Source organism: Diceros bicornis, chromosome 28 (assembly GCF_020826845.1).
Source record: "Diceros bicornis minor isolate mBicDic1 chromosome 28, mDicBic1.mat.cur, whole genome shotgun sequence".
NCBI classification, from domain to species: Eukaryota; Metazoa; Chordata; class Mammalia; order Perissodactyla; family Rhinocerotidae; genus Diceros; species Diceros bicornis.
This window is the reverse complement of record NC_080767.1, coordinates 34,778,583-34,806,490: the sequence shown is the minus strand read 5'-3', so window position 1 is coordinate 34,806,490 and position 27,908 is coordinate 34,778,583. Positions and strand designations below refer to the sequence as shown.

Here is a 27,908-nt window from a genome sequence, read left to right as displayed (position 1 = left end):
TTTCATGCCTGACTGTAGAGAATGTTAATAAGGATTAGAACCATACTCCAACAGAGCAACTATCAGTCAAGGCGGGGTAATTAATTTTGCTTCAGATCTCTGCTTGGGAAAATGAAAGCAGTAAGTGTTGTTTCACAGCATAGAGATTCCATCGCACTAGAACCACCCAAAGGACCTCCAAGCCGTGTCCTGATCCCAGCTGACAGAAACCTGGCTGTGGCTGGCGGCCTCTGCTGATCTGTCGCCGTGTAGATTTGGGGATCTTTTCCGAATCGTAACAGTATCAAATTCTTTTTTATTTCAGGACTGGCTAATAAATACGATTAAGATAACACGTCCCAAACCACATGTCCTCTGCTCGGCCTCCAACATGTGGAGGACAGATGTATCTTCCGTGTACAGATGACCCAGCCAGCTGCTCCCCTGAGGCAGGGACCCCGGGAGACGGAGCCCCCAGAGGTTCTGGCAGCCCAAAGGCCCTCTGTGGCCTTGGCCAGGCCAATGCCCTCCGTGTGACCCGCTGTACAGAGGAACGGCCAACCTCAAGGCATCTGGGAGTCAGACACCAGAAGGACAGAGGGATGGTGGGATGTGGCACTGTGTCACCAGGCTCCTGTCCCTCAGTGTCCCAATTTAGAAGATAAAATTCCCAACCCCACATGGCCCCATGCTATCCAGAAAGCTCTCAAAATCATCTCATCACGGATGGAAGGACCTTCCCCTCCCCGTGACCTCAGCCCAGGGAGGACAGATTAGGCCAGTTCTAAACCCAGAGTCTGGGAGAGGGTTCTAGAAAGAATTGTAGAGTTGCCACACAGACCCCCTAACCTAGCAGTGGGCAGACTGGGGATCCTGCCTCCATTCTGCTACAACTGAGTGAGCTTTTGGGCAAGTCCTGGCTGCACCTGGGCCTCAGTCTTCCCATTTCCACAAGGATCCTGAAAAGCCCTTCAGCTAAGACATTCTAAAGCAGCCCAAGGCCCCAGTGGTGGATGTGGCCCCACTGCACCCTCGCTGTGGTCACTGAAGAGGGTCCTCGGAGGCCACAGAGAGAGCCAAGCTGCCGAGAGCAGGGCAGGGGTGCCTGGGACTGCTGGTGTCCACAGCCCACAGCCCAGGTCCAGCTCTGGGGAGGGGGGCAGCTGGCTCAAAGGCCAAGGCTGGTGTGGGCAAGTGCCCCACCCACCCTGCCCCAGCAGGGCCCCACCCCCAAAGCAAGGCTCTGGGCCAAGGCCAGGGTGAGCCCCTTCAGCTTCCCCTGGGGGCTGGGAGGGAGGAAGAACAGTCCCTGAGAGTTAGCCCAGGCCAGACAGAAGGGCGTTCTACCACAGTCGTACAATGAACGAACGAAGGAACAAATGTCGGGCGCTTCCCCAACCCATCACAGCAGAGAGACTGAAGGGAGGGTACCCCCCAGGAAAGAAGAAGGTGACCCAGGGTCCCCAGGGGAGGAGCACTATGACCTGGATGAGCCCCAGCTGCCTGCAGGGCAGAGCTTGGAGGGTCTCCCTGAGCAGTCAGTGCTCAGAGGCTAGGTAGTCAGAGCAGTCAGCCCAGAGGCTGCTCTGGGCAGCCAAGGAGGGTCAGGCTGCTCCTGAGCTGGATGAGGGCAGGACCACCTGGTGGAGGAATTCTGTCACTGGCCGCCTGGCCTCCTTTCCACAGGGGCCGACTGGGCATTGACGGTTGCGTTCCTGGCCCCCTGTTACCGCTCAGGCCTCCCCCTGAAGACCCCAGGCCTCTTCCCTGCAGAGGAGCCCAGGCCAGCGGGCAGACGCTGCGAGCCCAGGGCTCGGCCAGGCTGGGCTGATATGAACCATCTGCGTTGTCTTAGGCCGCCCCTCTGCCCACTGTCCCTCTGAACTCGGCCGGTTCCCGCGGGCCGTTTGATGCCTCACAGGGTCACAGACCCCCGCACACAAATCACCGCCGCGGGGCTGGGGGTGGGGCGGAGGCGCTGAAACCCAATCCGCAAAGTTTGCTCTGCCGCCGGCTCCCTCCTTCCCTCGCTCACCGGACCACCTCCCCCCCTTTCCAAACAAGGCTTATTTTTCTTGCCAAAAAAACAAAGTTGGTATCAAGTGTTTCGAGGGAGAAAGTCTCTCCCCCGCCCCCGGCCTGGGAGGAAGGGCCGGAGCTGTTGGCTGAGCCCGGGATTGCAGAGGGGGCTCCGGGAGAGGACGGGCGGGAGGTGAGCTCCGGGTTCCTGGTCCTTCGGTCTCTGTCCCATGCTTAATGGCTGCGGACCCAACTGTCTCTGACCGTGCCCTGTCCCCCTGGTAGTCCCCCGCCCAAACAGGCCTCCCTCCATCGGGGCTCTCCATCCCAGTGCGGCCAGAGATGGAAGCATCACTTCCTGCCCCTTCTCCCTCCCCATAAAACAGCCCTTGCCTGTCGCTTTTACGAGGTGACACCCTGCTCTCAGCCCGATCCTACCCGCGCCCAGAGCCTGGGCTGGAGAGGGAGGAGGCATCGTGCAGTCAGGCATCTCCAGAGCGCTCCCAGGGCGCACGGGGGGTCCCCAGGAGGCTGGCCTGGAGCACAGCCTAAGAGCTTTAAAAGGAGACCACGGGGCCGGGTATATTAGAGAGAAATTCCTCTGAAGTCCCCCCTCCAGCTCCGTTGAGTGTGGAGCCTTCGGTCTAAGACTCTAGAAGCCGGCCCGGAGATGGCCGGCCTGGTTCTCTGGAGGGGTGCAGAGCGGAGCCCCAGGGGCGCACGGATTTCATTTGCTGAGTGTTGGTTTTGCTTTTGGTTTTTCCAGCCGGTGCAGCGACCCGGAACCGCGCTCGGCCGCTTCTCTGACGCCCGTAGCGTCGCACTGTGCCCGGAGGAACGCCGGCGGCTGAAGTCCGCGCCTGCGGCGCCCGCTGTGCGGGCTGGAGTTATAGTTGCCCGAGCAGGCAGCTGGGCTCGGGCCGGGTGGCGACGTCGAGGGGCCGGTCGACGGACCCGGCTGGGTCTGTGCGGCTGGGGCGCCGCAGGAAAGATCTGCAAACTGTGGGACAAGGGTGGTGGCGGCGGTGGAGAGAATAAAGGCGCCACCGGCCCGGTGGAGAAGCGGGTTTCCGCAGGGGTCGAACAAAGGAATTCGCCCTCGGAAGAAAGGGGCCGAGCGAGCGAGCAGCGGGAATGGTCAACCCTGGAGACTCGCAGGAGTACCAGCGTCGCAACATCAGTCCCAGGGATCCAACGAAATACGCCCCGAGGAGAACCGCAGCCTGGCATCTCCATGCGGCCTCTCGCATCTTGTCAATCCCGCTTTAATGGGGACGGTGGGTGTGCACGCTCCAGCGCCACCTTTCCTAGGAAGAGGGGACAGAGCGGGCCCGTGCTCTCCGTCAGTGGAGGCAAAAAAAATGCCCCAACCACCATCCTCTGGCCTTGGGGTCGTTGCCCCCATTTTTCAGAAGCTGACAACTGAGGCTCCCGCAAAGCAACCCCTTCCCCCACCCCTGTTGCAACGCACGGCGGGCTCGGGAGACCCATGCACGCTCAGAAACGAAAGGCACCAGGGGGTGACCGGGCCGGCGCCCCCTCCTCCCGCCGCCCTCGGAAGGGGTGGAGGGGACACGGTTGTAAGGTGCTCGGCTTCTTTTCTCTGCTTGACATGAATAAGGGGATTAGGACGGCAAGTTTCCGTCGTTCACTCCGTCGGACAAAGGGCCCCGCGGTTTGAGCGGCGCAGCCTCTGATTAAACGACAGAGCCCTGTCACTCAGCACCATCCTAGGTACTTGTGTTCGTGACATAATCTTATTAGAAGATAAAACCGGCGAAATCCTTTTCATAATGAAAAGTTACATTTAATGGCTGGACTCGCCCCCCAACCCCTCCCCGACCCTGCCGCCTTCACCCCCGTTGCTGTTGGATATGGCTCGCCTGTAATTGGCATTTAAAGCACCAAGCCCGGGAGAAAAACGGGGTTTAGGGTTTTTGTAATCCCCCTAAACTGTCTTTGTTCGAAATCTCCACAGATACAAGTCTGTTAAGAGTAAATATTTGTGGATTGATACAACCACATTTCCCCCCTGCAAACCAAATCTGAAAAAAATCCGCCCTCCCGCGGCGGTGCGGCCTGGGCGCAGGAGGGAGGGGGCTGGGGTCGCCCGAGCGTCCGCGCCGGGATCTCGGCCTTTAGGGCCGCCTCGCCGCCTCCCGGAGCTGAGGGACTTTGCACATTTCTCGGCCGGGAAAAAGGTCTTAGACTCTTTTTTTCAATTTTCTGTTCCTTCGGTAAACAAACCTCCCGAACTCGCTGCTTTTGGGCCTGCCCAAGGGGGTCGGCGGGAGGGCTTGGGGAGGGGCGAGGACTCGGCTCAATTCCGAATGAAAATGTGAACTCTCTCCGCCAGCCTCGCTCCCTTCCAGCGGGTTTAAGTGGCTCTGAGGGGACTCATTCTTCCTGGGCCGTGGGAGGCCCCACTCGACAGGGCGCCCCAAGTCCAGCCCAGGAGAGCGCCTGGAACAGCCAAGGGCCCCCGAAACGCGAAGGAGCCCGAAGGCTACCGCGGGGGCCCCAGGCTCCCAGCTCCAGCCTAGCCCGTCCCGGGATCGGATTCCTCCATAAATCAGCAGCTGGGTGAAAGGGCTGCGCTTTAGAAAGAGCAGGACCGTGTGCGCGTATTAGAGCGCGCGGTTCCCAAATCCGGGCTAAACCCCTGGTGACACCGAAATTCATCAACCGCTGCGGGCGCCCACGGCTCGGCAGAGGAGCCTCGGAGCAGAGGACCCCATGCACCGCTGCCCCACTCCGGGAGAAAGGAGAACGAGGGGCAGGAACCCTTGGAGAGGTGGGCCTGGAGGAGGGCGCGGGTGGAGACCTCCGAGAGCCGCCCCGCCCGCGCACCGGGGCGGCGAAGGAAGCTCTTCCACCTGGAGAAAGGCAGTTATTCTAACCCTTTTTCCTTCTCTGCCAAGAGATGGCTCTACAGGGGCATTTAAGCGTGAAGAGGGCAGTGACCCCCCATCCGCACCCCTTCCAATCCTCGGGCAGTGGCCCCCCACACCTTCCAGGCTGGGCGCTTTAGGGAGAAGTACAACCGTCCAGAGCAGGAATCTGGGGCTTTGGCAAGGTCAGGACGTGAGGACTTAGGGATCCCATCTGCTCTGGGAGTTAGACCCGCCTGGGGAAAAAATCGGCTACAGAGTAACTCTGGACCTGGAGGGAGTTACTGAACTCCCTCGGCCTCGGTTTTCTCACCTATACATAGCGCTAGAGCTGTGAAGGTCAGTGCACATCGCAGGCACTCAAGAAAAGCCAATTCCTTTTCCTTCTAGGCGCACTACTGTGGCCTGCCCCTCTGGGGTCAGCAAGGCTCTGCTCCTGCGAGTTCACATCTACACTGGCCATGCTCAGGAGTCTTGGGAAAAAACAGGGCCCATGTGCCTCCGCAGTAATGGAGGCCCATCCACAGACTGCTGCCTGCCTGCCTCCAAGGACCAGTTTCTGACAGACCTGCCCCACTCTCTTTTCAAGGGAAAAATTCAAAACACAGGCCTCAGACCTAGGTGAGGGGCAGGAGGGTGGGCCCGGCCCCCCGGGGGGGGGCCTGTTTAGGAGGCTGCACTCTCTGGGCCTCCCACGAGGGGCAGACAATGCATTCCTGCCAGGCAGGGTGACTCCGGCTCACTTCCCGGGCAGACAGGAAGGAAACATACATTAAATGCCCACTGCAGGCTGGCACCTTTGACTTTGTTTCACTTTATCCTGCGAGATTGGAATTATCACCCCTATTGCACAAAGGAGGAAACTGAGGCTCAAGAAGAGCCATCAGCCTCCCCAAAAGGCCCTTGGCTTGTGTCTTTGGGAGCAGGAGACGTTGGATCGCTGATTTGTAATTGCCATCTCGCTCTTCCCTCTGAGAACATGTGCCCCACCCAGGAGACCCTACATTTGGAGAAGGTGGCCCCGGAGCACCTTGGTCCTCTCCATCTCCACAGGCTCGGGCAGCTCCAGGCCTGGGCAGGTGCCCCTACCTCGACAGCCCAATAACTATGGCAATTCGGGAATCACATGACAACAGTCGCGGGGTCCCGGAGGAAAGCGGGAGGCGGGAAAAGGGGGAACAGCAGTCACACCCAGCCTGTCCCGACCCAGCGCTGCTCCTCCTCTGCTCCTCCTCTCCCGTCATCTTCGCTGCGCACCCAGCAGAGGCACTCGGGGAGGGGGAATCCCTGGCAGTCCTGTGTTCCAGCGTGCTCACTCAGCTTTATGCATCTAGCCAGAAGCTTGGTGGTCTCCTCACTCCTGCCAGCCCTGGTGGGCACCTCTGTTGCTCTGGGCAGCCCTCAGAACCCTCCCCGGCTGGCAACCACTTCTCAGTTCCCAGGGAAACCTCTTAAGCATGGGCCGGCCAGGAAGCAAACATCTTTGTTTCTCCTGGAACCAGACTCCAAGAACCGGGTTTTTCCTTCAGCAACACTTTGCTCAGTTCACCAAGTGCCTGGCCTAGCCAGGTGCTCTGCCACCAGCCATCACACTGGGGCCAGGCCAGTCCCGGCCAGGCTCCCAACTGAGACAAAGCCCCCCTCCCCACATACTCACACATCCCCCGACCCCTGTACTCCCCCCACCCCCTTCAGGGCTCCAGGGTTGACAGGGCAGGTCCAGCAGCTGCCAGTCAAGAAGCTGAACAGAAATGGATACAATATTGCCCCCGGGGAAAACAAAGGAAGGGCCCACGCAGAAATTTATTTGTACTGATATGGCCAAGCAAAGGTAGAGGGCAGCCAGGAAGTGCTGTCAGCCAGGCCTGAAACCCAAGAAAGTTGCCATTCTGAGCACAGTGGCCCCTTATACCCCACCACTCCAAGATGCAGCAGTAGTTAAAGCAAACACAGGCCCTTCATTGCCCCATCAGTTACACCTTCCCCCCAAAATTACACAAACTTTGAAAGATTTTTCTGAAGAGAAGATGGATGCTTCGGGAGACTTGAGGTCAAGGCTAGGCTGTTTAAAGTATATTATTAACAAATAAACATTTACTGCAGAAAAAAAAGAGAAAAACCCTATAGGCCACCGGGGAACCAAATCATGTTGCTTTTGGCTTCAAATGACAGGAGACATTTATGACATGAATGGAGAACACCAGCCGGTCGATGAAATGGCAAACGTCTGCCACTTTGCTTCCTCTGCCTTCGTGAATCAACTTTTTCAAATATGGTTTTCAGCCTTACCCTCCCCGCCCTACCACTGCCTCCCCACTTCTGACTGCAGTGGCAATAAATATATATAATTTTGGTTTTGCTCTCTGCTGCCATCAGCACAGAATCTGGGGGCTGGAGAGGGTGGGGTCAGCCAGAGAGCCAAGGACCTTGGGTCCTCCTGCACCCAGCTGACGGACAGCTCACACAGGCTCCTTGGAGCAGCAGACCATCCCTTTCTTCCTCCCTCCCCTGAAGCTGAGGCCTGACTGTGGTGTCCAACAAATTGGAAGTTATAACTCATGTCGTTGAGTGTATCCTCCATTCCTCAGCCTAACTAATGCCAAAGTAGGACTGGGATTTTTTTTTTTTTTTCCTTTTCTGTTTTAAAAACCTCAGAGCCGCAGGACAGAGGAAGTTCCCTGGGGTAGCACTGCCAGCCCATCACGGACCGAAAAACCTCCCTGGGCTAGAGGATCCTTCTGACCGCCTGGCTGGTGTTTCTCGACCTTTTAAACCTCATCTTCTTTCTGAGGAACACACAGATCCCTGGGTCTCTCCCCTACACGCCCCCTCTTCTGAATCTCTCCCTCAGCCTGGGAGATGTTGGTTGAGTTTTTTTTTTTTTTTTCCCTGTCATTTGAATCACAAAAACAATAAGCATGAACAGTTTTCCAAATACGCAATTGTATTATCCAGTATGCTTTTCCAAGCTATACGCAGACCCTGGAGATTCCAATTGTTCCCCAGTGGAAAGATCTTTGCTCTACACCAACCTCCACCCACCATGGCCCCAATAGGCCAGCACACCAGGCCCTCTCTGCTGCCTGCCCTTCCTGATCATGCATGGTTGGCATTTGTTCTCACCCCTACAATCAGAGGTTTTTCTGCCTCTCTGGAGGTACCAGAGAGGATACTGGATCCCACAGAGTATGGAACATTCACTGAAGCCCCACCAGGTGCCCTGTGCAATCCTCACAACCACCCTGGGTATCACCCCCAGAGTGCTGATGATGAACCCAAGGCTCAGAGATGATCAGCCACTTGCCTCAGACCACACAGCTGCTGCTGAGTGCTGAGGCTGGGAGGTGAACCCAGGTCTGTCTCCGAATCTAAACCTCTTTTCATCACTGAGGGAGGCAGGACTCTCACAATGCCCACTCAGGCAAAGGGAATAGTTTTCCCAGGGGTGCCCCTCATCTTCCCTGCATAGAGAGGCTCACGGCAAATGAGCATGCCAGCTGCACCTCTCGCTGGCACGGAACTTATGGGCAGTTTGGTGTGTGTCCTTGGAGACAAGGCATTCCTTGCCATGCTGATGGTGATAACAGTAACAATAATTTCCAGAGTATTAACATGCCAGGCAAGATGCCATGTCCTTTGGGGCACATTATCTCGAATCTTTATAAGAATACATTCCCCCAGGTGGGTATGTCCCCATTTTACAGAAGAGGCTCAAGTAGGTGCCAGGGCTGTGTGGTCCTAAGCCTGGCTCCAACGCACAGGGCAGGAGGGAGCTGAGAGGCGCCAATCACATACCCCAGAGGAGATGGTCACAGCCTGCTTCCCCCACTCGAGAAAAATTCAGCAAATTAGGCTACACCAGCCCAGAGCCTGGGGAATACAGGGTGAGCCAGGAGTCAGCTGTGAATAATGCCTCCCTTCAGCAGCAGACAACTGCAGCCTCAGGAAGGCATTTGCTTACCCTTCCGCCCACAGCCAAGGCGCTGGGGTTAAATGGAGAGGTGCCCTCCCAGGGGCCAGAGGGTCCCCTAGCTTGGGCTGCCAGAGTGAGCCCTTCAGCCCTCAGATCCCCAGGGAGAGCACTATAGAGGCCTTTTTATAAGGCAAAAGGTTGGCTCTTCCTTTCAAGCAGACCCATTCCCAGGGCAGGCCCTCTACCCCAGGCTGTGGGCAGGGGTGTCTGCAGCCCTGAATTAGTCCCTTGGGGGCCATGTCAGCTGGGGTGCCCACTGGTGGAGGGGGTGCTGCTGGTAACTGGCACCCTGCTAAGGCCTATGGGAGGCCTCCCAAGCTGGGGGAAGCAGCCGGCAGAGGAGGCTGGAGCCTGACTTTGCTCTCCCCCTGTGCCACACCCACACTGCCGGTGCCGGTGCTCGGAGGAGAGGTGACTCTCCCAGGAAGGCCTTTCCCGGTGTAAACACTTCCCAGGAAAGGAATGTGCTGGGAAGAGCCGGGTTGGGCCACTAGAGCCGCAGCCAGCTGGGGCAAATTTAAAAAAAAAAAAAAAAAATCACCCCAAGACTCAGATGGCTTTTTGTGAAATTCAAAGCCTCGCGGCCCCCCTTCTGCCGAGGTGGGCGCATCCTACCTGGGCAGGCGAGCCCGAGGGGACCCTCGCAGGCTCAGCCGAGCCCTGTAACTCCGCGGCGGCGAGGCGACGCCGCCCCGGGCACTCCCGGCTGCGGAAGGGCGCCGCCAGCCCCGGGCGCCGAGGTGGGAGCGCGGCCCGGGCAGGGGCCCCGCGCCTTTCCGCGCACGCGGGCTCCCGCTCGCGCACCCACGAGTCTCGGGTCGCCAGACCTGGGCGATGTCTCTTACAAGCGATTAGACTCCATTTTGTGACAGATTTTTGGACTCTCCCACCGACCCTCCCCCCTTCCGGAGCCTCCTCCAGGAATTCGCCACCTCCTCGGGATAGAAACCCTTTCCAGACAAGCGACAGACGGCAAGAAACGAGTTACATAATTCTATTTGGCCAAGCCGCCAAGGAAAAAAAGGGGACTGGGGGGGTTAAGTTGTCCTTTTTTTTTTCATGTGTTCTCCAGTGGAGGCAGGAGAGGTGTTCGTGATTTTGCGTTTGGAGGCCGCGCTTCCTCCCGGTTTCTAACCCGGTTTTCTGCCGGAGAAGGAGCTCAGACTACCGAGGGGCCAGAGCCTCAGGCACAGGAGAACGCTCTGATGCTTTCTTTTTTTAGAAGGAGTCCCCAAAAACCACGTACGGAGAAAAAGGAGACTTTCTGAGCTAAGCGTGAACTTGCCCCAAATGCCGTGGCCCAGGCTCTGCTCTGCCCGTCCAGAATGTGCGGATGGATTTTATCAAATGCTATTAAATGCGCCCGAATGTCAATTAATCACCCCCGTGGTGCGTAAAATAACGCTGTGCTTCTGGATGTCCCGGATCTTCAAAACAAATCGAAAGGAGGAAGAGACACTTAATAAAAATAGCAACCTCTTTCTAAGGACCGAGCGCGGCAGCCCCTCCAGAGGCGAGGACACATTTTGCAAAAGTTACAGGGGTGGGGGGTTGTTAATTTCCCAATCCTGCTGACGCACAGGCTCGACAAGATCGAGAAGGCACGTTTCTGAGCCCACTTGCCTGGATTCTCGTCTGAAAAGCATTTATGCACAGATGCAATAAATATGCATCTGCGATCCTCAAAGAAAAAAATAAATCGTGAAATATATTTTTGTGCAAAAAACATCACTTCCCAGGCCCCTGCCTGCCTCCCTGTGCTGGCTCTCCCTGAGAAATGCTGAGGCGAGACCAGCCGGGTATCTGTCGCCACGATCGTCTTGATAACAACCCCTCCTCAGCCGCCAACGGCCCGCCCAGCGCAGATACCCAATTGGCATTATTGGAAGAAAGAGGGGGCGAGGGAGGAGGAGGGGACCTTCAGAGGCGTGAATAATGCCCGGCAGGAGGCTGCAGCCCGGCAGGACCCAGACTGGGGACTCGGGACCAGAGATTCGCCCTGATCCAAAATTCACTAGCAAACACATCCTTATTGCAGTGAAGAAGAAAGCTCTTAGGCACCTTTTCTCTTTTTTAAACAAATATACTTTTGACAAAGCAATCCCAAGCGTTTAATGTTTGTTTTGTAAAATGAGGGGGTTGGCCGCTCAGCTCTAAGGGAACATCCCGCTCAAATTCTGTGACTTTGCAGTTCTGTGGTCTGTGCTCTGAAGAACCAGGGTACATCCTATCCTTGTTTTAAAGAGAAGCTCCCTCAACGACTGGGGGGCGGGGGGAGAGAACCAGTAGATATGTACAAGAGGTTGGAAAGAGTCTTCCAGTATGTAACAATTTTTTCAAAAACCTGCACAAATGACTCGGAGACCCATTTCCAGTTTCCTGGGCCTTCTGCCCCCACGTGTTGAGTCGTCCAGACCGGGGGCTGAGCCGAGTGGGAAGTGGCATTGCCAGAGCTGAGCTCGGGTTGGGCAGGCAGAGCAAGGTGAGGGGTGCAAAACAGCAGGACCTGGTGGCTGGAGGCTGGTGAGCCCTGCTGAGGGGCTGCTCCCTGGGCCGGCCCATAGCCCCCAACCACATCTACCTCAAACTACTTTCTCCACTTTAACTGTGCTGCTCTTGCCCGCCTGTGGCTGAGCTAACTGGCCGCCTCACCTTTTCCTGAACTAGAATCCTATCAGTCCAGGGCACAGGGCAAACCCGATCAATGGCAGTGTGCCTGATCTAGGGTGCTCCAGACGGCGGGGAGGCCTCAGCTGGGCTCTGGAACCAGCAACAGAGCTGACTTGCTGAACTGGGCCCCAATTCCTGGCCGCAGAGCCCCCAGCCAGCAGGAAGAACAAGGCGCAAAGAGCAGCTCCTGCTGGGCCCCCAGAGCAGGGGAGCAATAGTCAGGTTAGGTGCTAGCATGGGGTTCAGCCAGAGCCTCTCACAGTAGAACCCGTTGCTCTCTTGAGGCCTCTGGCCTGCAGTCCCACTATTTCCAGGCCTCAGCCAAGCAGCTGGAGAGGTAGGGAAGGGGCACTCCAGCTGTTCCACTTCTCATCAGGGCCTGGATTTAGGGACAATCCCTGAGCAGAGCAAACAGACTGCCGTCACCACCAGCCACGGGCAGCCTTGCCTCTTTCTGGAGGCTTGGGCACACAGCCCCCTCTGAGCCTCAAACTGCCTGAGCGTACCTACCCTGCAGCCCCATCTGAAAGGGTTTTCGGGGCCTCCCTAGAAAGTTCTCGCAGGCACTCACTTGTCTCCACCGTGCTGCCATGGGAATCCCCACGCCACTCTTTTGGCTGTTGCTTTTCTCAGTCACACTGCCAGGCACAAAACCCAGAGGATCAAAAGAAAAAGCCTGCACCTACTCTTTTCTGTCCCAGGCCCCTCGCCAGACAAATCCGTAGTCTCGGCTCAAAACAAAAGTCAGCAGGTAGGGCTCACCCCACAGTCTCTGGCCTCAATCCTGAGGCTCGGGCTACACCAGGCCAGCCACCCCTACCCAACACATGCCCGTCGCCAGAAGGAAAGCCTGCTGGGGAAGGCTGACTTGGTCAGTTTCTCACCCCCTTGGGGAGCCCCAGATTGTAGTTTGCCACCTTTTCAGGTCCTCTTCCTAGACAGCTTCTCCAGCCAACGAAAATTAAAAGTGCAAAATCCCCGCGTGGAACGGTTTGGGGAGGATGGACACCCGTTTCTCTGCGTCAGGGGCTGAAAGTGCAGCAGGGAGCCTGGCAGGAGGGGGGTATCCAGGCTGCTCAGCACCCCCACACTCCGCCTCCTTGCTCCAGGAATTCCAAACCCCCACAAAGCCTGCCTTGGGGCTGAGGAAGCACACCGCCAGGGCCTGGCTCCCTAAAGCTCTGCTTTCGCTTGGAAATCAATTCTTGGTCCCCAATTCCGGCCTCAGTGGGGCCAGGCCCTGTCCCGGAACCACAGCATCCTATCCCCCAGTCGGCCCACGGCCTTGTCCTGCACCAGGACTCAGCGGCCCAGCGCAGGTTTCCCGGACAAAGGATGGCAACTGGGGGAAGCTGGAGACTCCCAGCTTCCCCCCCAGTCTCGGGCAGGCTGGGATGGTTCGCCCCTGCCGGGAGATGCGCAGCCGGCGGAGCCCTCGGAGCTGCCGGGCCCAGCGGCGCGCAGAGCCGGCAGCAGGGCGGACGCGGGCCTGGCCTGGCAGGGGGGCGGCCGGGCTCGAGTGCCGGGCGGCGGCAGGGAAGGAAAAGGACGAGAGTGCTTACTGTTGGTAGTCTTGTTTGCAGTACAGTTTCCGATCCCGGAAGTAGCAGCTGGTGGTGAGCGCTTGCTGACACGCCGCGCACTGCAAACACTCCTCGTGCCAGGACGACTCGTTGACTCGCATCAGGAAGCGGTCGGAGATGGGCCGCTGGCAGCCCTCGCAGACGGCGGGATGCGGGCAGTCGGAGCCTGCAGCGCACAGGGCGAGAGCCGAGCCGTCAGCGCCGACCAGCACGGCCCCAGCGTCCCGGCTGCAGCGGTGCCCGCAGCTCCCGCCCCAAGAGCGAGAGCAGCCCGGGAGCGCCGCCCGCCGCCTGCGCTCCCCCGGCCGCTGCGCCAGGGGCCGGCCAGCCTCGGCTAGTTCGTCCCAGTCCCCAGACTGGCGCGGAGAGGCCGCGAACCTCGACCCTTGGCTCGGCGCTGCGCTCTCCCCTTCTCCGGAGATCCGGCGCTCGGTGTTAATACATATGAGGCGGAGCACAGCGCGGGGTGGCCGGCTGGGACCGAGACAGGCGAAGGGAGGCTGGGGCGCTCGCTGGCTGACACGCCCACGGCGGCGTTCGTGGTCTTCTGTCCCCAATCTCCCCAAAACCTGTGGTTTCGGTGACCCAGGGGGCATTTTTCTCTTAGAAGCTCCCCCTTCTCAAGTGACCTGGCGTCACTCTCAAGCTTGCCAAGGTGACTACTTGGGTCCTCCATCACCCCTGCCACCCGCCTCCCACCTCCCGCCCTGAGTCGCAGCTCTAGAACCAAGGCCCGGTGAGGATGGGGGGTGGCGGCTGGCGAGTCCTGTCCTCCCTTCTCCTAGATGATGTCTCTGCATACCTCTGTTCCCTCAGGATGCCTGTCTAGGCGTGCCTGTTGCCCCTCTGATGATCACTCCAGAAGTCTTCTCTGTGTCCCCCATACCCCCATGTCCTGCAAACCATTTCCTTTATCCGTTGGCCTGGACGCCTGCGTCCACCTTGGGACGAGGCCCCTGTCCCCTGCCCATGACCACGCGGACGTTCCGACCCCGCACTCACCCAGCAGCACCCCCAGAGTGGCGGGCCCGGGGCGCAGGGCGTGCTCCTCCATCTTGATGCCGTCCAACATCTTGGCGCAGTCCGTCTGCCCGCGGGGGAAGCACCTCTCCAGCGACTCGGGACCTGTTGCTATATCCATGGGACGCGGGGCGCGCCGCGGGCCCCGCCAGCCAGGGTGCTCGCCCGCCCGCCCGCCTGCCCGCTCGCCGCCGCTGGGGCCCGGAGCCGGGGAGGCGCGGCCCCCGCGGGGTTGGGGCTGCGGCTGGGGCGGCGGGCTGCCCCCGGCGAGCGTGGAGCGGCGACGCGCTGGCCCCGGGCCCCGGCGTCGTGCGGGCGGGCCGGGGCGGCTGCAGTCCGCGCCGCGCTCTCCCAGGCACTCGCCGCCACGCGCGCCGGCTCCTCTGTCACCTGCTTGTCAGCCCCGGAGCCGGGCTGCGGCGGCGGCGGCAGACGGAGCCGCGGGGTGGAGACGGCGGTGGCGGTGGCGGCGGCGGCGGCGGCGGCGGCGGGCGGGGGAGGGGGCGGCCCCGCGGGCTGGGGGGGCGCGGGCGGCGCAGCGGGGTCCCGGGCGGGGCGCAGCGGGCCGCGGGGCTCCAGGCGCGCTCCCCGCACTACCCCAGTGCCATGGTGCGCCCGGGGAGCCGCTCGGTTTAGAGCCGGGGCTGGCGGCGGAGGGATACTGCGCCCGGGAGCCGCCTCACCCCTCCTCAAACTTCCTGACATTTGAACTCATTGGTGCGCCTCGTATCCCTGCGCCGGGATGAGCCGGCGGCTCCACGTCAAATAGTGCCGTCGCCGCCCCCCCCGCGGGAGGGCTCCCCGCGCCCCCAGCTTGCGCCCCGCGCCGCGCCTGGCCCCGAGCGTGGGCCCCGCCGTCCCGGCACGGCCGAGCGCCCTGCTGGCCCCTCGCAGAAGTTTGGGTCGCCTTCGAAACAAATCCTTCTGCCCCACCCCTTTGAAAAATTGATTTGGGAGTTGGGGAATGAAGGCTTTCTTTTTTCTTTCTTGCCTTCTGTATTATTAATATTTTGTAAAGCTTCAGCAGTAAGAGGAGTGGCCCCGAGCGAGGCCGGACTGCGCGGACGGCGGGGAGCGCAGCGGCTCCACCAGGGGACGGCGCCGGCCGGGAGTGGCCGCCCGGGGACCCCGACTGTCGGCCGAGGTAGGTCACACCGGGCTGAGTTGGCGTCCCCCGGGCGGAGGCGCCTTCCCGGGGCCGGTGTGGTCCGCGGAGAGGGCTGGCTGCAGGGACTGAGGGACGGGGAACTGCAGGAGGAAAGGGCTGCTGGCTCAGGACTCACCAAAGGGGTCCTTGGCCCAGGGAGAGGGGGTTGGGCCCCGAATTTGGGGTGAGGGGTCCGGGAAAGCTTCAGACGTGGCAGAGATTGGGTGGAGGGGTAACCGAAGATCCCGGAGGGGCCCCGGGATCAAGGATGGGGGACACGGGGCAGGCGAGGAATGTGAGGCCCCGGTTCAGGCGACGGAGAGTTTAGAGGACGATTATGTCTGGGAAAGAGGTACCCGGGCAGGGGTGGGGGCGATGGACCAGAACCTGGCCTGGCAGGATTTGGAGCGAGGGGCACGGGTAGGGGTAGCTCCAGGGTCGGGGACTGAAGGCCGGGGACGACGTGTCTTCGGTCGCTCGAAGGAAACCGGATTGGCGGCTGGGATAGGCGACCTTTGGTGGCGGAGGGACCCGGCCAGGGGTCTGTAGGCCGCGCCGGGCGGGGACAGCGCCCTGGCCAGCCTGGGCGAAGTGGGCCTCGGCACTGGGGAGCGAAAGGCCGGCAAGATCGAGCGGCCAACGCCGGCGCCCGCGGGCCTGGCATCCACCGGCCTGGCACCCGCGCTCGGTCCGGCTGTGTCTTCGGCCCCTGGGTCCCCACGGAGGCGCGGCTCGCCCGTGAGCAGGGAGGCCGATGCGGCCCCGAGGCAGGCGCGGGCTGACCCCGCGAGCCGCTGCGGAGAGGCCCTGGCCCCTCCCGGAGCGGGGCAGCGGCGCGGAGCGGGGCGGGGGCGGAGGGCATGGGAGGCGGGTCCCCTGACCCCGCTGGAGGCGAGAGGGCGGATCGGATTTGGAGCCTGCGGGAGGCTTGGTCAGAAGTGACCCCCCTGTGCCGCGGGGCCCCGCGGAGGGGCCCGGCTTTGTGGAGGATTAGAGGCTCCCGCCCCACCCCAGTACCTGCGTGTGTGTCGGTGAGTATGTGTGTGTGCTGTGTGTGTCCCTGCTCCCGCATCCGAGGCTCTCGCTGCCTGTGCACCCGTGTCTCTGTGCGCACACAATATTTCTGTGTCACTGCGACTTTCTGGGCTCCGAGTGTGGGAATCTGTGTCCGATTCCCTTGCATCGTTGTGTGTGTGTGTCTGTGTGTGAATCTGCAGGTTCTTCCGTGCCTTTGTATCTTCTGTGTTTTTGTAGGTCTTTGTGTCCCTGTGTCTGTGTCACTCAATGCAGGTTGGACGTCTTTGTGTGTCTCAGACTCTGTATTGTGTCTGGGATCGTTTTCTGTTTATATGTGTGTCTTCGTGTCACTTTTGTCTGTCTGTGTGTATCTCCGAGTTTCTGAATGATTCTGTGTGCTCGCGAGTCTCTCCAAGTTTTGGTGTTTTTTGTTTGTTTGTTTTTGGTATGTATGTACGGCTTTGTGTCTCCGTGTATTTCTCGCCGTCTTTGTGTGTCTGTATCCAGGACGGTGGATGAGTGGATGTGGAGTTTCTCTCACCCGCCCTTGGTCCCCTGTCCTTGCGCAGCCTGGAGACTCCAGGTCTTGAGGTCCCGAGGTTGGGCCTGGGCTGCCTTCTCCGGGCATTTGGGGCGGGGGCGCGGCCGCTGCCGGGAGAAGCCGGGCAGGCAAGGCTCGGGCGCGCAGAGCCGCGAGGCGCAGAGCCCGGCTCAGGGCTGGTGGACCGACCAGATACATTCTGCCCTCTGCTGGCAGCGCTGCGTCCCTGCACCCGCTGTCGGGCGACTGCCTGTAGGTGAGAGGGTCCTGGTTCTAGGCCCAGACCCTTGCTTTCTCTTTCAGAGAGCACTTGAGAATCCTCTCTCGTCAAAGGCCCGGCAGACCCACCCCGGACCGCAGACTCCTCGTGCAGCGTTCCATCCCCCTTTCTTTGTCTCCCACTCCCCACCTTCCCTGTGCCTCGCCTCTTCCTCTCCACGTTTCTCCCTTTGGGCTGAATGGGGTCCCTGTGGCCAGGCCTTCCAGGCTTCTCTGACCTCGGGCTGACGTCCAGGGCCGAGTCGGGGCCAACGACTGTGCCCAGGGTTGCATTGCCGGGACTGCTTGAAGGCTGGATCTCAGTGCGGGAGGACGTGCCGGCGGACCCCCCCTCGGGTGCCGCAGCTGGTCTGTCCTGGGGTGCACAGAATCTTGGCACGTCTCCCTGCGCCCCTGCCGGCGTCACAGCCCACACCACCAGGGCCGACATCGGGAGGGCCAAGGGTGGTGCCCAGAGCCGCACGCTGCCGAGGTGCGGCCCGACCCAGGTTCAGGCTGCCGCCTGGTCTGTGAGTGGGGCTGCTTAGTCTACAAACCGGAGGTCCCCTCTCCACGCCCTTCCCGCTCCTGTCCATTCGTCCTCGCTCTCCGGATCTCCTTATAGGTCCTGTTCCTTGCCCTTTGTCCCCGTTCCCCGGGTCCCTCGTTCCCCCAGCTGAGTGGGCGATCCCGGGTCCTTCGCATACGGACGCGCAGAGGCCCCAGGTCTCTCCCAAGCACGATCGCCGTTCCTGTGCCTCCCGACCGCTTCCCCTGCTGAAGAAGCTGCCGACGGGACGGTAGAACCGGGGCCTAGACCCGGAGTCGGGTACTGCCGGTAGGCAGCGAGCGGCACCTTGCTCCGCCCGACGGGAGCCGGTGCGATCCTGTACCCGCCAGTTCCCCCCTGGGGACCCAGGACCCACGACGCCGGCGGCGGCTCGCACCCGGGCGCTCCCTCCGATCCGGGATTTTCTCTGGCTCGGACTTCAGCGGCAGAAACAGCTTCAAATTTTCTCCACCTAAGGAGAGACTGAGTCGGCTGTTCGGAATCGCTTGGGAAGAAGCAAGAACTAGGGCCGGGGTCTCGGCTCCCCCAATCCTGCGGACGCCCCATCTCCACTGAGCCCTACCCTGTCCCTGCTTGCTCCTCTCCTTAGGACCTTGCATCCCGTGCCCGCGCCTGAGCTATCAGCCTCCCACGAACACAGTCCTATGATCCTCCTCCCCACAGTGGAGCCCTGTCCGTCCTCCCTCCGGCTGTGCTTCTGACCAGAGCCGAGCCGCGGCCCCCCTCCCAGTTTACAGCCCTGGCTGGAGGAGAAGATCTCCGGCAGGGGTGGAGTACAGGGCGCAGCCGGGGCCGGGTGCTGCGGCGCACGGAGGCGCGGAGAGGAGATGCACGGATTGGCGATTCCACCCTGCGAGGAGAGCCAGGGCTGCCGGAGCGCCCAGACCCGACCCACGCTGCCCGGATGCCGTTGGCCCTGGCCATGCTCAGATCAGGGGGAGGCAGCCAGACTGGACCAGAGCCACCCCAAGCTATGGCCCGGGTTGGGGGCCACTATTCCTGGGACGCAGCACGGGGTCCAGAGACCTGGGAACTCCGGACGTGAATCTGGATGGCAGCGGCAGGGATCTAGTGTCCCCACCTTGGGAGCCAGCCGTGACCACGCTCCCCTCCGCAGACCGCAGTCCTGCTTGACCCCAGGACACGTGGGTCAAAGGCTCAGGCCCCAGCTCAGCTAGCAGAGAGAGAGATCTGTGTGATAAGTAACCTGGTCACTGTCCCACAACCCAGGGGAAAATGTCCGTGGTCCTCCTGCACCCGTGGAGAGCTCACAGAGACCCTGAGCCGGGCGGAGGTCTACAGAGAGGAATGACTGGGGAGGGGTCCACGCCGGGGTCCCTCCGACTCAGGGCTGGGAGCAGGTTCTCACTCTCCCATCTGGGGTTTTCTGGGTGGATGACAGAGAGATGGCAGAGGGCAGGATTTTAGGCAGAGTTTGCTGGTGAGGCAGTGTGTGTGGCTCTGAGGCTGTGTGCTAGTGTGTGGCTGTGTGCAGTGTGTGGGACCACCCAGCCCCAGCAAAGTCTTTGTGTGTCCTCCCTGCAGACCAGCCCCACCCTCAGCCAGCCGGTGGAGTCTCTGACCACAGACCCATGACTTTTCAGCACAAGATCTGGGTCATTAGTCATGGGATTCCTCCCTGGTGGGTCGGGAGATCCGGCTCCCTCAGATCCAAAGGCTGCCGTCAGCCCTCAGGGCTGTAGTTTAGAGAAACAGTGCCCTATGGTAGGTGGCCCAGGGCTCAGGTCTGCCACTGGCCAGGCAGTGGTTGGGAGTGGTTAGGAGCAGGTCTCAGGGAGGCACCCAGCTCTGCTTCAGGATCTGGTTGTGGGACCTCAGGAAGGTTTTGCCCTTACTCTGCACCTCAGCTTCCTCATCTGTAAAGCAGGCATAATAATAGCGTCTATCCCCCACGGTTGTTGAGAGGCTGAAGTGAGTGCTCGCCACAGCACCTGGCACATAGTAGGTCTCTATAAATATTTGGTGAATAATTGGATGAAAAGGGGTACCCCAGGACTTAGAGAAATCATGGCTGCCTCCCCCTCCTCCAACCAGGACCTGGGGGAAAACAGACAAGTGCTGAGCTCCGCCATCTCCCTTCCTCCAGGGCAGGTGAGACTCGGATCCAGGCAGCTGGGGGCTGGGCACAGGAGCACCCCCAGGCAGGGCCCAGGCATCCAGCACAGATAGCCTCAGCCTTCTCCACTTGCCCTGGCTGTGGGCCCGGGGCTGGGGGTAGCTGCTGCTAGCCATACCCTTGGAAGGCAACAGAATTAGGGGCTTCAGCCCAACACATCAAAACCGACCATGTGGGACTCTCAAGGTGCCGTATATATATATATTTTTAAAAGGCACTTTCCTCAAGAATCTTTGCATTTCTTGCCAAATGGATGGGCTGGATTATTTCAGCAGCCCATCTAGAACTAGGGGCTTCCCCAACTGAGGACCTGAGCCAGAACAAAGAAAAAGCCAAGGACCGTATTTGGAGCCATAAAAGCCCCATTAGAACACTAAAGAATAACTTGCAGAAAGACATTTTATATGAATTGGACACAAATTCACAAAAGCAAGAAAGTTCATTGGTCTCCACCCCGAGGGTATCATGGCTGGGGAAGGGGGCTGGGTGTGATGCGGGGAGCAGCGCCCATCCTATTTGATCTTTATCTTAAATCCACTTCAAAACACTGGGGATCGGAGGAGTTGGAGGTTTGCCCCTTCCTGTAATGATTTGGTGTCTAGTAAAGTTTTTATGAGTGTCTGTGCAAATAAATGCATTTGATGTGCATTTGTTTTGGCTAGTGCCGTTTTATATAGGAGGCGTGTGCGTCTTCTGCTGGCTCTCAAAAGAAAAGAATGAGAGTGAAAATAAAAATAAAAGGAAGATATCCAGGCCAGGCAGAGGGGCGGAGTGGGGCAGTTCTACTACCAACCACCACCCCTGTGACGGTGGGAGCTCCTGGGGATGCTGCCAAAGGAGTTCGCAGCCTTTGGGTTTGCTGCGTGGAGTTGCTCAGGGCTGGGAGGTGGGCTTGGGGAAATCCAGATTCTAGGAAGGCTCTTTTGGAAACAGAACTCTGCCTGCCTTTTGATTACTCTCCTCTGGGTCTTCTTGGTGAAGTAAAATGAATAATAAATAAGGGTGAGTTTTTTGGTTGTCACTTTATCATTTAAGTGGCAGGGTATGCCTAGTTCTTTAGCGTTTGAGCTCAGCAGAATCTGGCCGAGAGGCAGCTGAATAGAAATGTGGCTCCCCAGCCCTCTCTGGGCAAGGCAGCAGGGTGGGGCAGGCTGGGCATTCTTCCTTGCGGCCCGGAGCAGGGGTGCTCCCTAAGGGTGAGGAGCCGGTCCCGGTGTCAGGGGCTACGAGCACCCATGCCCTGTCCCAGGTGTCCAGCTGGTGTCCAGGATGCAGCCTGCAGGTGCGTTCCGTTGGCCCAGAGGTGGCTGTCTCTCCTCCCAGCACTGAGGTCTTGATTTATTCGTTCTAAAATTATTTTAGCATTTTGCTTGAAATATAATATACACGTAGAGAAGTGCACAAAGCATACAGTTACAAAGGCGACACACTTGTGCCCCCAACAGTTCGATCATGAGAGAGAATGTTCCGGCTCTCCAGAATCTGTCCTCTTGCCCCCTCCCAGGCACTCCCCGCCCTCTTCTCCAAGAAAAGAACTATCCTGGTTTCTATCACCATATGGGAGTTTTGCCTGTTTTTGAATTTTATATAAATGGAATCATAAGTATATGCTCTTTACTGTACTTTAATCATGAGATTTTGTGTGAAAATAGGGATTTTTCCCCGAAAAATCAAAAGTTTGGTAATCTTGGACCCTCATTCCAGCAGAGTGTTGATAATCTGGAGATGAATTGTGCCCTTCCCCCCTCCCCTAATCCCCCCGCCCTGACCCTGGGCAGCACACCCACCCTCCTGTTTACCAGGGAGCATTTGTATTGGTAACTTCTGCCATAAACCTATGGCTTCTCCCCTGATCTTCACTCCCTCCCAAAAGGAATCACTGTATGTACACTGAGGAAGTGCATCCAGAATTTTCTCTCATCCCAGTCCCTCCATCTGCATCCAGTACCCTTTGAGGTAGAAATCATGAGACCTTTTAACAGGTGAGGAAATCAGCACCTCAGAGAGGTGAAGTCACTTGCCCAGGGTCACACAGCATTGCAAGTCTAGGATCCTGGATTCAAACCTGGATTGGCTGGACTCCAAACCCCAGGCTCTTGTCACCTCCCCACACAGCTCCCCTGGGCATCCAGGCCCAGGCTGGAACAATCCCCTCCTGCCTCCTTCCAGCAGGGAGGAAGCTGGACTTTTTCCAAAGGAAACGCTGGGAAACCCAAAACCCAAAACAGAAAACAGGGCAGGGATGGTTCCCAGGCCCCGGCAGCCTCACCTCGGGTGATGCAAGTCTAGTCTTGGATGGGCTGGTCTGGGCTGGCACGGCCTCCCCAGATGCATCTAGGGAGCGCAGCATCGTGCCATTTGCTGAGTATCCAGCGCATGCCAGGCGCCTCCTGTATGTCCTGGATACTCACAGTGCGCCTGGGAGGTAGGAGTTACTTTTTCACCCCACTTTACAGATGAGAAAACTGAGGTTCAGCGAGGTCAAATGTCTTGCCTTAGCCCACAGTGCATGACTGGCCGAGCTGGGTTCTGAGTGCATTGTGTGACTTCAGTGCCTTTGCTCTGTGCCACATTGTCCCCTTCTCCTTCTTGGCTGAGCCCTCTTATCTGAGCCACCTGCACCCTCCTGTTATGATGGAGGTGAAGCCAGGTGCTTCCTCTTGGGGGCTCAAAGATTCTGATGTCTGGCTGGCATGGCTTGGGGCTTAGTTTCAAGAGCCACATGGTGGTTCTCAGGGCCTCAGTTTCTTCATCTGGAAAGTGGGGATGATATCCCATCACAAGTAGTGATATCACTACTTCCCATTACTATTCGGAAGTTCACCAAGGTCTGTGGGCTTTTGAACCTGGAAGAATTGGCAATGGCCTGTTAGAGGGGGTAGGAAGGTCACTGATGTGCAAAGGTCCTGAGGCAGGAAAGAACTCGATCCCTTGGAAGGCTGTATGGCTGGGTCAGAGCAAGGACCTGGCTGCAGGTGTGAGCAGGAGCCTGACCACAGGACATTGTAGGTCACGATGAGGAGTATGGACTAGAACCTGAGTGAAGTGGGGAGCCATAGGAGGGTTTAAATAGGGGAGTGCTACGGTCAAGTTTGTTTTTTAGGAAGATCTCTCTGGCCGCGGTGAGGGGTGAGACCAGAGGCAGGAGACCAAGTGAGGAGGCCTTTGGGTTTCAATATCCCTTTTGTGTGGAATGAGGTTGGGCGGTCCGTAGAGCCGACCTTAGCCTCTAATTTCCCATAGAGGTTGTGTTTCCAGATTCAGGGTTTCGTGTTACACAGAATTATTCTTTCTGGAATGTGTCCCCCGAGCAACCCCGCTGGACCCTCTGTGGAAGGAGGGGCTCTTCTCAATGCAAGATGCACATTTATGCAAAAAAGTAGAGCATCTCAGTCCTGGGGCTTGGTGGTGTCCGTCCCCAAAATGGTTCAGCAACCAGCAGGCAGGTGGCACTCAGGAGTTGGGACAGGCTGCAAACATCAATAACAATAATAGTAATGATAATAATCATTAACCTTCATTAATGACTTACTATAGGGGCCCTTTGTGAAGCCTCTAACAGCTGTGATCTCATGATCCTAAAACAAGCCTGTGAGGTCGCTGGCATTGATACCCATTGTACAGATGAGGAAACTGAGGCTCAGAGTGGAGAGGCGCCTTGCTCAAGGTCACTGAATGGCAGGCCGGGCTGGTAGCCACTACCCTTACACCCCACCTGTGGGTGCTGGGCAGCCTCAGAAGGGTGGTGAGCCAGCATGTTGCTGAGCTCTGTGGGATCCAGACAGCCCTATAAGTGTTCCCAGTTGCACAGAAAAGCCAGAAAATTCCATCCCTGCCTCCTGGCTTCCACCTACACGTCGGCCCACACAATCTGCCCGGCAGAGTTATCCTCCCTGGAAGAGCTTGGTAATTCAGGCTTTTCCAAACCCAGGAAAAGCCTCCAAGTCTAGAATCCTCCCAATGGCCTCTGAGGCCTCCTGGCCCGTGTCCACCTCCCTGGCCTCATCTCTACCTCCTTCCCTTTCACTCTCTGCGCTGCTTGCCAAGCACGTTGGCCTTATTTCAGCTTCTCAAGCTGCTCATACTCCTCCTTGCCCGCAGGCTCTGAACAGGCTGTTCCCTTTGCCTGGAAGGCTCTCTCCATTCCCTTTTCTTAGGTTACTCCTATTCATCCTTTCTGTCTTGGTGTAAACGTCACCAACTCCTAGAAGCCTTCCTTTGCCTCCCAGACCACCTTAGGTCTACCTCTTATATGTTTTCAGCAGCATGTGTTTCTCTTTCATGGTGAGATGGGACTATCTGTCTTCCCTCCGCCTCCCCCATCCCCGTGCAGTCAGGAAGGAGTGATGGGGAGAGCACACTTCAGTGTCAAGGCAATGGAAGGGGATCTAGAAGACGGCCGGGGACAAGTGCCCTTGAACTGTAACACAGTCCACATTGTGCCCCTCGGTGGTTGGAGATATGCCTCTCCGGTGTAGACCAGCTGAGGACTCGAGGCAAGAAACCGCTTCTCACAGCCTGAGACGAGTCTGATCGCTTGTAGTGAATGATCGCCCCATCTCCTTCGTCCCCCTCCACTGCCTTCCCTTCTACCCAGGAGCACTAAGGATCAGGGAGAAGAAAGCTTGGACTCACAACCCATGCTGGAGAAGATGCAAATGGACACTTGGGCTTGCTAGATTCTAGGAGGCGGTGTGTGCAATGGCCTGGGGAAACTAGGGTCTTGGGGATGGGGAGGAACTAAGAGGCCTGGGGGTGGTGGATGGGAGAGGGTGAGGAAAAGAGAGGCTGTTCTCTGGGGATCCTTGATGGCAGCCACAGAGGCAACTCATGGGGGCGCTGTGATGGTTCCACACAGTGCAAGGGGACAAGAGGATGTGGCCAGGGGCCTGGTCCCCATCACAAGCACCCAGTGCATGGAGGTGACTGTCAGGGTTCCACCCTCAAGGCCTCAAGCCCTTTGTCTGCCACCCATGAGCAGAGGCCACCTTCCCATGGAGGGAGCTCATCGTGGGGCAATTGGAAGGTGACAGCCTTGAGGGGACCCGGCAAAATAAAAACTGTCTTTTCAGGGTATTGGGGTAGAGGTACAATTTAAAAAACCTGTTTTCAACCATTTCTTTGAGGAAGTCATTCCTTTTTAATAAAAGAACATTAAAAACAAGTATTTTAGGGGCCGGCCTGGTGGCATGGTGGTTAAGTTCACACGCTCCGCTTCGGTGGCCCAGGGTTGGCAGGTTCGGATCCCGGGTGTGGACCTATGCACCGCTCCTCAAGCCAGGATGTGGCAGCGTCCCATATACAAAACAGAGGAAGATGGGCACCGATGTTAGCTCAGGGCTGATCTTCCTTGTAAAACAAAACAAAACAAAACAAAAACGAGTCTTTTAGATACTGAATGCTTGCTGCATTTAGGAAGTGCCCCACTGGGGAGGAGGGCAGGCTTTCTGGGAGTCTTGGCTACCTGAGCTCTGGGTTCTTGGCTGTGTGGGAGGCTGGAACAGTCCAGGACTGCCAGAGAAGGCCGGGGTGTCCAAGGAGAGCCAGGCGGCGGGATGGCGGTGATGGGAGATGAGTCCACGTGTACCCTGAACATGTGAGAAGGGATGGAGAGCACCCTTGCATTTTCCTAATGAGAAGATACCTCCCAGATGTTTTTGGTCAGTTTGAGTATATAAACTGAAGGCGATGAAACTGTCAAATGCCTACTTCAAATATTAAGTTTATGAGTTGGGTATTACCTCCAAAATTACAATCACAATTTTGTTGTAATTTTAGATGTTTATAGCAATAACCTGACAAATGGGTTAAAAGAGATAATAAATATAACTATTGGTTTTTCTTGCAGTTTCTGAGATGGTTTAATTTCAAACTCTTCACTTGCATTTCTTCCTTTTTTATTATTATTTTTAATTGTGATATAATACACATAACGTAAAATTTACCATCTTAACCATTTTTAAGTGTACAAGTCAGTGGCATTAAGTATATTCACAGTTGTTGTGCAACCATCACCGTTATCCATCTCCAGAACTCTTTTCATCTTGCAAAACTGGAATTCTGTACTCGTTAAACAATAACTCCCCATTCTCTCCTCCCCCCAGCTCCTGGCAACCACCATTGTACTTTCTGACTCTATGAATTTGACTACTCTAGGTACCTCATATAGGTGGAATCATACATATTTGTCCATTTGTGACTGGATTATTTTACTTACCATAATGTCCTCAAGGTTCATCTATGTTATAGCATGTGTCAGAAATTCCTTCTAACACTGAATAATATTCCATTGTACATATATACCACATTTTGTTTATCCATTCATCTGTATATGGACACTTGAGTTGCTTCCACCCCTCGGCTATTGTGAATAATGCTGCTATGAACACGAGTATACAAATATCTCTTTAAATCCCTGCTTTGAATTCTTTTGGGTATATACCCAGAAGTGAAATTGTTGGATCGTATGGTAATTCTATTTTAATTCTTTGAGGAACTGCCATACTGTTTTCCAAAGTGGCTGCACCAATTTACATTTCTGCCGTCAGTACACTAGGATTCCAATTTCTCCACATCCTCTGTTTTTTTGATAGTAGCATCCTAATGGGTGTGAGGTGGTATCTCATGTGGTTTTGATTTGCATTTCCCTAATGAATAGTGATGCTGAGCGTCTTTTCATGTGCTCATTGGCCATTTGTATATCTTCTTTGCAGAAATGTCTATTCAAGTCTTTTGCCCATGTTTGGTTTTTTGTTGTTGAGTTGTAGGAGTTCTTTATATATTCTTATCAGATATATGGTTTGCAAATATTTTCGCCTGTATGGTGGGCTGCCTTTTCACTCTGTTGATTATGTCCTTTGATGCATAGAAGTTTTTAATTTTGAAGTCCTATTTGTCTATTTTTGCCTTTGTTGCCTGTGCTTCAACTGCATTTTTGAATCTGTGTCCTTTGTCATTATGAAGCCACTTTTCAAGATGTCCAGAATCATTTTCCAGAGCACCCATCTCCACTTCTCTCTAAGTTGTTTGACACACAAATTCATGCACAGTGCTGTAATTATCCCACACCACAAATACCTGTTTGCCAAACATTACGCCACTAGGCTACACTTATTCTTCTTGTAGGTATAAATTCATAATCTGCACAGCTTCTATGTTGCATTATAAAGTGGACTGTGAAAGGCTTGTTTGCAACAATATCCAACCCCTGTGTGTGCAAGGCCACATTCCCAGGAGAAATGCTAAAGCTACACAAAATTACTTTCTCTCCTGTAGCCCATTTGTCAGGTTACTGCGATTAACATCCAAAAATGAGCATCAAGTGAGGTCACTTCAGGCTAATGTATCTTCCCCAAACGGCATTCTGTTGGTCCAAATGAAATAATTGAGAAAGTGCCCCATAATGCACCATACTCTGTAAAGGGGCAAATATAAGAAATAATTTTGGGGGAAAAGCCCGACTTTATATTCTGGCTATATAATAATTAATATAAAATAATAATAATAATAATAACAGCAGCAGAAATAACCGCCATTTGTGGGGTACCACCCCAGCCTGGCACTGAGCTCAGTGCTTCATGTGCTTTCTTACACTGAATCCACAAAACAGCCTCATGAGGAAGTACACCTATTGTTCCCAATCTACAGATGGGGAAATTGAGGCTCAGGCAGGAAAAGGCACAGGCTGGCAGAGCTGGGATTCGAACCTGTCTTCCAGAGCTCAGGCTCTTAATTGCTATATGATTCTGCTTTTATCCACCTGGTTTATGCAGGCTGTGAGTGCCCAGCACTGCACATCACCCAGAGAGGAGCCCGCCCAGGGGGATGGGTTTATAACGCTTCTACCTTGCTCATGCAAAGCTGGCTGCAGTGCTAGGTCCTAAACCTCTGCCTGGTGGTTGGTGGTCCTTCCAAGGTGCAGGCTGATACGGGGAGGGGGCATCACCCGTGGCCCTTCCTCACCCCTGCTCAGGCAGGTGAGAACCAGCTCACTGACAGGCACTTGAAAGGAAGATGGAGTATTGGTAAGAAAGTTGCCACACTTTACACAAACAGGTGACAAGCTAAAAACTTCAGAGGCACCAACATCCTGGGTTGCCTCT

General features: G+C 56.9%; 1 protein-coding gene across 2 annotated transcripts in view; it reads right to left on the bottom strand.

The window, feature by feature from the left end:
• Positions 1–14,619, bottom strand: part of LMX1B (LIM homeobox transcription factor 1 beta) — an 83,496-nt gene extending 68,877 nt beyond the window's left edge. For both annotated transcript variants that reach the window (XM_058524059.1, XM_058524060.1), the window contains exons 1-2: positions 14,118–14,619; positions 13,095–13,281 (exon numbers count right to left, since the gene is read on the bottom strand). In XM_058524059.1, the coding sequence (XP_058380042.1) occupies positions 13,095–13,281; positions 14,118–14,256 (326 nt within the window). In that variant the 5' untranslated portion in view covers positions 14,257–14,619. The remainder of the gene's footprint in view (positions 1–13,094; positions 13,282–14,117) is intronic.
• Between the last annotated feature and the right edge of the window lie 13,289 nt (positions 14,620–27,908).